The sequence below is a fragment of the Sus scrofa genome, chromosome 5 (assembly GCF_000003025.6).
Source record: "Sus scrofa isolate TJ Tabasco breed Duroc chromosome 5, Sscrofa11.1, whole genome shotgun sequence".
NCBI lineage: Eukaryota > Metazoa > Chordata > Mammalia > Artiodactyla > Suidae > Sus > Sus scrofa.
The window spans coordinates 22,718,416-22,730,831 of NC_010447.5; the positions used below are offsets into that span (position 1 = coordinate 22,718,416).

The 12,416-nt window shown below is 48.0% G+C and overlaps 1 protein-coding gene across 1 annotated transcript; it reads left to right on the forward strand.

Moving 5' to 3' along the window:
- INHBC (inhibin beta C subunit) lies at positions 1-10,351 on the forward strand. Its single transcript, XM_003355493.5, has 2 exons — positions 1-540; positions 8,505-10,351. Exons 1-2 carry the CDS (start codon positions 222-224, stop codon positions 9,248-9,250), a joined length of 1,065 nt encoding a protein of 354 aa, XP_003355541.3. The 5' UTR covers positions 1-221; the 3' UTR covers positions 9,251-10,351.

The window sequence follows — 12,416 nt, forward strand, 5'->3', positions numbered from 1 at the left end:
CTGTATTTTCATTGACTAGGAGGCTTCTGCCAAATTCTACCTGTAACTGGTAAGCTGGATGTGTGACTGCTCTATCCCCTTGCAACCAGGGGTCATGCCAGCTGGACACACTCTCCTTCCGGGGCCCCTGGCGCCAGGAGGGCACTGAGACCACAGCTTTTGAGACCCTGAACCCAGGTTTGAGTCTGTGTCTCAACGGTGCTGCTCAAGGACGACCTCCCATGGCAATGATCTCCTCATTGCTCCTGGCCTTTCTATTCCTGGCTCCAGCCACGGTAGCCACTCCCCAAGCTGACAGTCAGTGTCTGGCATGTGGGGGGCCTACCTTGGACCTGGAAAGCCAGCGGGACCTTCTTCTTAACCTGGCCAAGAGAAGCATCTTGGACAAACTGCACCTCACCCAGCGCCCAACACTGAGCCGGCCTGTGTCCAGAGCTGCTCTGAGGACTGCGCTGCAGGGCCTCCACGGGCCCCCACAGGGGGTTCTTCCAGAGGCTGACAGGGCACAGGAGTATGAGATCATCAGCTTTGCTGAAACAGGTGGGTTCTTAGTCTGTAGATCTTCCCCCAAACCTGATCCCTTAAGGAAAGGAAAAACTTCCTCCCCAATCTAACCCCTGACTTTCTCCCCCAAACCTTCCCATCTCTTGCCTCCCATGGTTTATAATTGCCTAATCCCAGGCTCCCACCCCCCAGGCTCTCTTGTAGTTTAGACTTGACCAATGGGCAGCTGGGAAGTGGGTAAGTTTCATGTCTTTTGAGACTGCCTACCTCTGTCTCCTCTGGCTCTCTCTCTGAGGTCCCACAAACTTCCACAGGATATGATGTGAGCCCATCCATTTCCTGGGCCTGGACCCATGATCTGGGAGCTGGAGAATCTGTCCTTCCTCTGGCCTCAGGATCCAGCCTCTCTGAATCCCCCTTCCCCAGATGCCTCATTTCGGTAAGGGGAAAAAGTAGAACACAGGATTACAGTATCTCTCCATCCTATTCCTGTCCCTCGTGCCTTGATACTTCAGAGCTCCACATCGGAACAGGGCCAAAACGGAACTCAGAAAGGTAGGTGAAGGATAGATGATAGAAAAGAGAGTTCCTTCCATGGAGGCGAGAAGAGTTAGAGAATTTAGCAGGCAGCTGGAGAGAAGATCAAGAATTCACATGGGGAGTTCCCGCCGTGGCGCAGTGGTTAACGAATCCAACTAGGAACCCTGAGGTTGCGGGTTCGGTCCCTGCCCTTGCTCAGTGGGTTAACGATCCGGCGTTGCCGTGAGCTGTGGTGTAGGTTGCAGACGCGGCTCGGATCCCGCGTTGCTGTGGAATTGGCGTAGGCCGGCGGCTACAGCTTCGATTCGACCCCTAGCCTGGGAACCTCCATATGCCTCGGGAGAGGCCCAAGAAATAGCAAAAAGACAAAAAAAAAAAAAAAAAAAAAGAAAAAAAAGAATTCACATGGAATCCCTGTCGTGGCACAGCAGAAACTAATCTGACTAGGAACCATGAGGTTGCAGGTTTGATCCCTTGCCTCACTCAGTGGGTTGAGGATCTGGTGTTGCCGTGAGCTGTGGTGTAGGTCACAGACACAGCTCGGATCTGGTGTTGCTGTGGCTGTGGTATAGGCCGGCAGCTGTAGCTTCGATTCAACCCCTAGCCTGGGAAACTCTATATGCTGTGGGGGTGGCCCTAAAAAAAAAAAAAAAAATTACTCTGGTTGAAGAATGGTTTGGGGCGTTGCCATGAGCTGTGGTGTAGGTCACAGGTGTGGCTCAGATCCTGCATTGCTGTGGCTCTGGTGGAGGCCAGCAGCCACAGCTCTTATTAGACCCCTAGCCTGGGAACCTCCATATGCCGTGGGTGCGGCCCTAGAAAAGACAAAAAGACCAAAAAAAAAAAAAAATTCACAGATAGGATCCGAGAAACAGAATGCAAGGTGATCTCTCTGGCCTCTGAGCTTGCAAGCTCTGTCTTAAGTCTAGGAGGTCTTTCTCAACCCTGGTGCCTTTCCCCTGATCAGCATCTACTCAAGACCCAGCACTCCACTCCCATCCTGAAAAAACCCACCCTTACCTGAGGGTGAGGAGTTCGTCTCTGGTGGCTCCCCCACATCCTCACCCTGAACCTGGACCTTCCTTGTGGAATCCCACCTTGTGGAATTCCTTGTGGAATCCCAGCTTTTCTATGAGGTCTGCCTTCCCATAGAATGCAACCCCTTTAAACCTCTGTGAACCTTCTAAATAATAAATTATAGTCTACTCCAACAAAAAACAAGTCCACTCTACCAAAACAGATACCCCCTCTAGAGTACAAGTCAGGGTGTTGTGGGATAACACTCTTAAGATTCTTAAAAGCCCTTACGTCTAGATGAGAAGGTCTGCAGAAAAACACCTTAAATTTTACTTTATTTATTTTTTTCTTTTTACCAATGGCATATATGGAAGTTCCCAGGCTAGAGGTCTAATTGAAGCTGCAGCTGCCAGCCTACACCACAGCCAGGGGCAACGTCAGATCCAAGCCACATCTGTGACCTATCCCACAGCTGTGGCAATGCTGGATCTTTAACCCACTGAATGGGGACATGGATCCAACCCATGCCCTCATGGAGACTACATTGGGTTCCTTTGCCACAATGGGAACTCTAGAAGGGCATCTTAAATTTAGATCTTAACAAAGGTGTTAGATCTTGACAAAGGGGCTTAGAGTTCACCCTTACTGTTCTGATCTTTATTCTGAGTCCGTGTTTTACTGGCAATGCCCTGGATTTGCTTTTTGCCCTGAGACCATTTCTTAGTTTGAGAACCTTTTGCCAGACAGAGAGTTGAGGAATGAAAAAAATACTTTATTGTTCAATCTAACAAGTCCTGTTGGAAATGTTTGCTCTAAATTCTCCTTGAAAATTGAACAGTTCCTTTTTTAGTTCATCTCACTCCTGAAATGCCTTATCATAGGCCGCTAAAATAAGCCAATTGGCACTTTCAGCATTCTGCCTGGAAATATCTTTAGCTAAATTCACAACTTTGTTAGATACCATTTCTAGCTTCCAAGTTACCAGAGACGATAGCCGGTACATAACACAGGTTCCCCTTTCTCCAGCTTCCAACAGCAATTTCCTCACTGCTCTTCCTGCCTTCCTAACAGCCTCCCCACCATCCTTCCAACCTCTGCCTGCCACCCAGCCCCAAAGCCAATGCTGCATATTTTAGGTCTTTGCTATGAAGTACCCCACTTCTTTTTTTGGCCACACCCATAGCATGAAGAAGTTCCCAGGCCATGCATTGAACCCAAGACACAGGAGTGACATAGACTTCTGCAGTGACAATGCCAGATCCCCAGCCCATTGCACTACAAGAGAACTCCCTGGAGGACCCCACTTCTGATACTAGTTTCTGTTTCAGTTATCCATTCACATAACAAAGCAGCTCAAACACTGAGGCTTGAAACAAAAAAAAATTTGATAATTTTCATGATTTTGTGGTTTTGCTGGGCTTATGTGGACAGTTCCCTTTTTCCATGTGATGAAGCTGAGGTTACTTGAGCAACTGCATTCAGCTTGGAGCTCAAATGGAGCTAGAACATATAAGATGGTTTCTGATCCTCCAAAGTCTCTCTCCACTTGCTTCTTATTATTCAATAGTATAGACCAAACATTTAAAGGTTTCCTTCTGGAGTTCCCTGGTGGCTCAGCAGCTTGGGTTGCTGCTGTGGTGTGGGTTCAATCCCTGGTCCAGAAACTTCCACATGCCATGGGCATGGCCAAAAACAAAAAAGCAAAACAATCAAATAAAAACCATGAATACTGGGAGGTCTTGTTGTTCACTCAGGGCCAATATTGTAATAGTCTACCTTGGCCCCTACTGGTCATGTGTCTGCCTGCCATGACTGGGATGACTTATGAGGTTCTAAAAGTAGGGTGCTTAGTGACCTAGCAAGAAAAGATTAGCTGGGCCAATCAGACTCTTAGGATTTTGGAATTGGGACACTGAAATATCAGCTCACTTAGCTAGTAGGAACTAAATTAAATGTTCTACAGACTCTAGGGGTTCTCTTGTGGCACAGCAGATTAAGAATCCCATGTTGCCATTGCAAGGCTTGGATCCCTGGCCCAGGAACTTCCATGTGCCAAGGGCATGGCCAAAAAAAAAAAAAAAAAAAAAAAAGGTTCTGTAGACCCAGGAGCTGGGGCCACCATTTGGGACCCGAGGAAGCTGACAAGATGCTAGAAGAGCTAGACTCGGGTGTTCCCTTGTGACACAGTGGAAACAAATCCAACTAGGAACCATGAGGTTTTGGGTTCGATCCCTGGCCTTGCTCAGTGGGTTAAGGATCCAGCATTGCCATGAGCTGTGGTGTAGGTTGAAGATACAGCTGGATTCTGCGTTGCTGTGGCTGTGGTGTAGGCCGGCAGCTGTAGCTCCCATTAGACCCCTAGCCTGGGAACCTCCATATCTCCATATGCCATGGGTGGGGCCCTGAAAAGCAAAAAAAATAAAAAATAAAAAAATAAAGAAAAGAAAAAAGGAAGAGTTAGATCCACAGAAAGAGAAGAATGGAGTTGACTTACATTGGGAGGCAGAGATGAGTGAGCTCTTGAGATCTTGTTGGCTCTGAGAGTTGTCAAGGGCAACCTTATTCCAAACTTCACAATCCACATTAAGTCTAGTTGAATTTATTTTCTGTTGTTTTATGCCCATGAGAGTATCAGTGGCATTCCCACAATAAAGCATCCTTTACTTAAAATAAATAAATAAGGGTAGCTAAGGCCAAATCATTTTTTTAAGTTTAATTTTATTGAAGTATGGTTGATTTATCATCTTGTGGTAAAAAGCCAAATCATAATGGCATTTAACTGCCCCCTAAAAGAGTTTGAATTTTATTCATCAATAAGGTTTTTGAGACCAAGAATTTAGCCTTTTTGGAAAATAATTCTGGTGCCAGTGTAAAATGAGAATTGAAGAATGAAAGACTCGTCATTCAAATGTTTATTGAGTGCCTACTCTGTGTTAGGCACTAGGGATACAATGATGAGCCATACAATCACAATCTCTACCTTCATGGAGTTTACATTCTAGCTGGGGCTGGGGAGGGGGCAGAGGAGGGGAGGAGAAGCATATAGTAAATAAATGAACAAAAAATAAAAATGATTGCAGAGAGTGATAGTGGCTCTAAAGGCATTATGCAGGATGACATACTAAAGAGATGGGGTAAGAGTTCCACTGTGAATCAGCAGGTTGCGAACCCAACTAGTATCCAAGAGGATGCAGGTTTGATCCCTGGCCTCACTCAGTGGGTTAAGGATCCAGCGTTGCTGTGAGCTGTGGTGTAGGTCACAGATGTGCCTCGGATCCAGTGTTGCTGTGGTTGCGGCATAGGCCAGCAGCTGCAGCTATGATTCTACTCCTAGCCTGGGAACTTCCATATGCCTCAGGTGTGGCCCTGAAAAGCAAAAATAAATAAATAAATAAATAAATAAATAAATAAATGAGAGAGAGGCGGGATAGAGTTGAAGTCTGCTTTACATAGGTTAAGAAAGCATTTCTGAAGAGGTGAATTTGAGCTGAATGCCAAAAAGAAGCCAATCTTTCAAAGATCTTGGAAAGACATTCCAGGCAGGGGAAATAGCAAGTGCAAAGACCATGAGGTAGGTGCATGTTTGGTGAGTTCAAGGACCAGAAAAAAGCCATTGTAGGTAGAATATAATCATTAAATGGCAGAATACCTAATCATACAAGTTTTCTATATTGAGAGGTTTAGATTTTATTCAAATACAATGTGAAGGAAGACTTTGTAGGATTTTAAGATGAGAGGATTAGACTGGTCAGATTTATGTTATAAAAAAATCACCCTGGGAGTTCCCATCATGGTGCAGCAGAAACAAATCCGACTAGGAACCATGAGGTTGCAGGTTTGATCCCTGGCCTCGTTCAGTGGGTTAAGGATCTGGTGTTACCATGAGCTGTGGTGTAGGTCACAGACACAGCTTGGATCTGGTGTTGCTGTGGCTGTGGCATAGGCCAGCAGCTGTAGCTCCGATTCAACCCCTCGCCTGGGAACCTCCATATGCTGTGGGGGTGGCCCTAAAAAAAAAAAAAAAAAAAAAAAAAAAAGGCAAAAAAAAAAATCACTCTAGTTGAAGAATGGTTGGGGGGCAAGAGTGGACTACTTGGCAAGCTCTTGACATAATTCAGGAAAAAGATGACTGCGGGTTGAACTAATGCATAGTTAGAGGAGATGGGAATAAGTGAAACTACATTACAAACTGGGGAGGTAAAGTTGACAGATCTGCAGATAATCTCAAGGTAGAGGATAAGGGCAAACAAAGCTTTGACATAATCAGTGTGTTTCGGGGAAGGGGAAGACTGGAGAAGGAACGTTTGGGTAGGAGGGATAAATTTAAAGTTCTTCTTTGAACATGAAAACTTGAGATAGCGGAGTTCCCGTCATGGCTCAGTGGTAATGAACTCGACTAGTATCCATGAGGATGAAGATTCCATTCCTGGCCTCACTCAGTGGGTTAAGGATCCGGCGTTGCTGTGAGCTGTGGTGTAGGTCGAAGACGCAGCTTGGATCCTATGTTGCTGTGCCTGTAGCATAGGCCAGCTCCTGCAGCTCTGATTCAGTCCCTACCCTGGGAACCTCCATATGTTGCAGGTACAGCCCTACAAAGAAAAAAAAAGTTTGAGATAGCATTGGCTCTCCAAGTAGAATATTAGATTAGCAGATGGATATAAAAGCCTGGGGCACTTGGAGAGATCAGGGCACTGGATATATATCTGGGAGTCATCAGCATATAAATGGAATTGAAAGCCAAGGGAATTGATGGGATCTTTCTAGGAGAGAGGATAGATAGAGCAGAGAATGGAGCTCAGGACCTCCAACATTAAGAGGTCAGGCAAGAGAAGAGGAGCTGCCTGCAAGAGACCAAGATGGAGTGGCCAGAGTCGTGAAAGCCAAGAGAAGGAAATATTTCAAGAAGGAGGGAATAGTTAACTGTGTCAAACAGTGTTTAAAGTTCAGATAAAATGACTATAAAGAGATAAAGCCATTGGATTTGGCAACGTGGAAGGTGTTAGTGGCAAGACCAGGAGTGGAGGGAACAGAAACCCAATTAAGGAATTCTGTGGTGCAATGCATTAAGGATCCAGCATTGTCCCTGCAGCAGCTTGGGTCACTGCTGTGGCGTGGGTTCATCCCTGGCCTGGGAACTTCCATATGCTGCGGGCACAACCAAAAAAAGAGAAACAAAATTAATGTGTTTCAATAGAGCAGGTGAGGATGAAAAGGGGAAATTGGGCAACAGTAATAGGTCTGGGAAGACATGCATAGCCATTAGAACCACTGTGTTGAGGGACTGGATATAGGGAGTGAGGGAGATGATCATAGGGTTTCTAGAGGTGATAGGGAGGGTAGTGGTGCCAACAATTCTAAGAATAGGAAGAGAGGGAGTTCCCGTCGTGGCTCAGTGGAAACAAATCTGACTAGGATCCATGAGGACGCAGGTTTGATCCCTGGCCTCGCTCAGTGGGTTAAGGATCCAGCATTGCTGTGAGCTGTGGTGTAGGTCACAGATCCCAAGGTACTGTGACTGTGGTGTAGGCTGGTGGCTATAGCTCCGATTCAACTCCTAGCCTGGGAACCTCCATATGCTGTGGGTGCAGCCCTAAAAAGACCGAAAAAAAAGAAAAAAAGAAAAAGAAAGAATGAATAGAAAGAGAGGCATATAGGGGGGAAAATAATGATTTCCACTGGGGGTAAATTGTTTTTAATGTGCTGGCAGGATATTCATGTGGCCAAATGAAGCAGTTAGAAATTTAGGCATGAAGCTTGGTGATTCTCAAGGTGCAAAATTGTCTGGACTGGATATAGAGATTTGGGAATCACCAGCCTAAAAATTGTGTTGGCTGACCATGAGTGTGGGTCAGAGCCCCCCGGCTCTGCCCCCACCCAAATGTAAAGGAAAGGGAAATGAAGGTCAAAAACAGGCTCTGGAGAACGCTTGAAGGGATGGTCAAAGAAAGAAAAGCTGGCAAAGAAAATCAAGGAAGAATCATAAGAGTGTTGTATCATGGAAGCCAAGAGAGAAAAGATTTTCAAGAAGGAAAGTGCAATTAACAAAGCCAACAATATGGTCCAGAAGGAACAAAGGGAGTTCATGTGTGCTGAGAGTACATAGGTAGTTGGTTGACTTGACACTCAGAAGGCTGCAAAGGGAGTTCTCGTCATGACTCAGGGACAACGAATTTGACTAGCATCCATGAGGACGCAGATTCAATCCCAGTGCAGGGATCGCTCAGTGCATTAAGGATCTGGCGATGCTGTGAGTTGTGGTGTAGGTCGCAGACATGGCTTGGATCTGGTGTTGCCGTGGCTGTAGAGTAGGCTGGCAGCTACAGCTCTGATTTGACCCCTAGCCTGAGAACCTCCATATGCTGTGGGTGCGGCCCTAAAAAGACAAAAAAAAAAAAAAAAAAAAAAAAAAAAGGTGCAATGACTGGGGTTTCTTGTGTCCACAGGCCTCTCCAACATTGACCAGACTCGTCTTGATTTCCACTTCCCCTCTGATAGAACCTCTGGTAGCCTGGAGGTCCAGCAGGCCAGCCTCATGTTCTTTGTGCAGCTCCCTCCCAATGCCACCTGGACTTTGAAGGTGAGGGTCCTTGAGCTTGGCCCCCATGGTACCAATCTCACCTTGGCCACTCAGCACCCACTGGAGGTAAATAACAGTGGTTGGCACCAGCTCCTTCTGGGACCTGAAGCTGAGGCTGCCTACAGCCAGGGACACCTGATCCTGGAGCTGGTCCCTGAAGGCCAGGTAGCCTGGAACTCAGTCATCCTGGATGGGGCTGCCCACAGGCCTTTTGTGACAGCCCGGGTGAGAGTTGGAGGCAAGCACCGGGTTCGCCGGCGAGGCATCGACTGCCAGGGTAGGTCCAGGATGTGCTGTCGACAAGAGTTCTTTGTGGATTTCCGTGAGATTGGCTGGCACGACTGGATCATCCAGCCTGAGGGCTATGCGATGAACTTCTGCACAGGGCATTGCCCCCTGCACGTGGCTGGCGTGCCCGGCATTGCTGCCTCCTTTCACACGGCGGTGCTCAATCTTCTCAAGGCCAACACTGCCGCAGGCACCACCGGAGGGGGTTCATGCTGCGTGCCCACCGCCCGGCGCCCCCTGTCTCTGCTCTACTATGACAAGGACAGCAACATTGTCAAGACTGACATACCTGACATGGTGGTAGAGGCCTGTGGGTGCAGTTAGTCCACATGTGGTACAGGCAGCCCATGGTGGAGAATCGTGTCCTGACAGATGCTCTTCTTCCTTGAGAAGGGGGAGTAGCCTCGTTACTGCCTCTGTCCGGAAATGGATTCCCTCTTCCTAAACAACTTATAAAAAGTATCCCAACTTGGACTTGGGGAGATCTTCATCTAAGGAAATCACTCTACCATCTTCATAACCACCAACTTCTCTCCATCCGGCAAGCCCCTGCTCACCTCCAACCGGGAGCAGTGCCATCTGGTTCCCAGGCAGACACCCACAGCCCATCTTTAATCCAGCCTACAATCCACTATGCCTTTCTATTCAATGTCACCCATTCCAGAATGAGTTGGCCCAGCCCCTTGCTCTGCTTTTCTGGATCTCCAGAGAGTTCCTTCATAGGCTCACCAAACATTAGCTCCCCTCTATGTCTTGAGCCCTCTGCCCTCTTACATGTCCAGCAGGCTGCTATGGGCTCTCTTGGCTCACCTCATCAGCTCTTTGGCCTTCCCTGCCCTGCTCTGTACCCTGAGGGGCCGGCTCACTTGAGTTCCTTTGGCCTCTGGCTACCTGCTGAGTTTGACTAAGAGGAGACAGAGGCAGGAGATCAAAGGATAGGAGACAGAGGTCTGGGTATTTCTTATGCCTGCTCTCTCTCTGCCTAGGTTCCATGGTTCTGTGTGACTGTGGCTGTGTCCATGTCCCTACAGCTCCTGTCTGGCTACCCCCTCTGCCTGGGTTTTTATTAGTGTTTCCGTGCTATGGGCTTATAATGACTTTTCATTCTTGTTAGTCCCTGGGTTCTTCAGCATCTCTCTTTAGTTCTCTTAACTCTGCCCCTCTCTCTGTAAAGAAGCCCTTCATTAAGTCTTCTTAGTGATGCACATACATTCAGCTCAGTGGGTCTTTTGTCTCCTGCCAAGCCCCTGACACCCCAGTGCAGCCCTGCCCAATTTTTTCTCCTCCTTAGGGCTGAGCTATTGTGTCCATCCCATGATCATGACTCTTCCTTCCCCAGGCTGCCTCTTCTTTCTCAGGCCCCCTCTTCCCTCCCAGAACCATCTCCGCTGGTCTTACAGAAATAAAGACCTGAGTTTTCCCTGCTCCTCTCCTCCCTCTGTCCTCCTCCAAGAGATAAGACAGATCACTGTTCAGTCAGCAAGTAGGCCAACAAACTGCGGACCCACACGTGGTGGGAGGCAGAGGCCTGGCTCAGAGCCGCCTCCTTCACGGACGCCCAGGGCTCCATCCAGGAGCCCTGCCTAGGAGCTGAGACTGGCCCGGGGCCACTTGAGTGGGACATGGAGAAGAAAAGGAAGGCCTGGGGTGGGGAGAGGGAGGCATTTGCTCTGAGACTGGGTCCTCTCTAGACCTTCGCCCTCTTCCCCCACCTTCTCCTCCCTTTAGTTGGACAGCCCTGAACCATGGGGTCGATACTGTCTGCAGCCCAAGGCCGAGATTGCACAAAACCCCTGTGTCCTTTGGGAAACGTGATGTCTGTGTTTGCTCAGCATATAACCCCCTCCTATCCGGGTCTGAGGTCCCTGGAATAGGAACCCTACAGGAGAAAGTCTGAAAGAGACTTTCTGGGTGACTGCATATCTGAACCGTGGGGCTTCGTGGGAAGACTCATGGACGTTATCCTGCCTTTGACTTGATGAAATTGTCATCTAAGGAGAGAATCGAAGAAAGGCTCCTGGTGGCCTTCCTGTCCCCTTCCATCAGTGTCTCCACCCTCAGCGCACCCCCTCCCTGATCTAACATTCCTCCCTTCAACTTCAGTCCCCAGGGACAAGACTAAGTTGAGGTGAAGTGAGGCACTTTTTTCACTTAAAGGGATGTGAAAAAATCCATAGGTCAAGATAAATAATATCTTAAAGCAGTATTTTTTTAAAAAAATCAAAATTAGGAGTTCCCTTGTGGTGCAGCAGGTTAAGGATCTGGCATTGTCACCCCAGTGGCTCCGATCACTGCTCTGGCGCAGGTTTGATCCCTGGCCTGGAATGTCTGCATGCCACAGACATGGCTCCCCTCCAAAAAAAATCAAAATTAATGCAAAAAAAAAAAAAATCCATGATAAACAAAATAGCAAAAAAATTTTTTTGTCATTTTAGGGCCTCACCCATAGCATATGGAGGTTCCCAGGATAGGGGTCTAATTGGAGCTAAGCTGCCAGCCTATGCCACAGCCACAGCCACGCCAGATCAGAGCCACATCTGCGACCTACACCCCAGCTCACAGCAACGCCGCATCTTAGCCAAGCCAGGGATCAAAACTGCAACCTCATGGTTCCTAGTCAGATTTGTTTCCACTGCACCACTAAGGGAACTCCAAAATAGCAAATTTTAAAATAATTTAAATTTTAAAGGGATCAATATTATTTCTTTTCTTTTTTTGGTTTTGCCTTTGATAAAATGGGGAGAATGGAATTATCTTCTTCTGAACCTTTCTTTCCAGAGTCCCCCTTTTCTCTTTTGGGGCAAGAGAATCACTCAGACTCCTTCTCCTTCCTTACCCACCCCCAAGCCTATCGCTACCTCCCAGCCCCCAACCAGGTTGGTGGTAGGGCGGGACTGTGAGGCAGATGGCTGGGGTATTTATAACCCCGGAGCACTTCTTGGGAAAAGTGACTAAGATGCTAAGCACATATTTATAGCTGGGTTCTGACGTAAGTGTCAGTGGGGAGGTAGGGGCAGGCCAGGCACCACAGCAAGAGGGTAGGAAGAGATGGAAATTGGGGGCACCTGACAGAGAAGGGAGGGGAGAGGTGGGGTTGCGGTGACTCCTGCAGCCACTTCTTGCTACTTCCCTTGACTGAGGCTCACCAACAGGTAAGCCCTCTGAGACACCATTATGGGCATAAACCTCTACTTTGCAGTTCTACATCCAGACCCCAGGGGTAGAGGGCTATCACTCACCAGCTTGACCAATAGAGAGGGAGCTGGGAGCTGGGAAGAGTCCTGGACAAAGGGGCTTAAATATGACTGGGGACCTAGGGAGAAAGGCAGGGTGGAGTGGAGTATCTAAAATCTCATTATCCCCCTCCCTCACCACCACAGATGCCCTGAGTTTCTAGGAAGAGTCTGGCACCCATCACCACGCTCCATTGCCACCTGTCAGTGATGAGGTCCCAAACCAAAGGTAGCAATGTGGTCCTGGTGACAGCCTC

Excerpts from the sequence above, each read along its gene's own strand:
- INHBC (XM_003355493.5), top strand. The coding sequence starts at position 222 with ATGGCAATGATCTCCTCATTGCTCCTGGCCTTTCTATTCCTGGCTCCA. Across the intron at positions 541-8,504 it reads CATCAGCTTTGCTGAAACAG|GCCTCTCCAACATTGACCAG; the intron begins GTGGGTTCTTAG and ends TTGTGTCCACAG.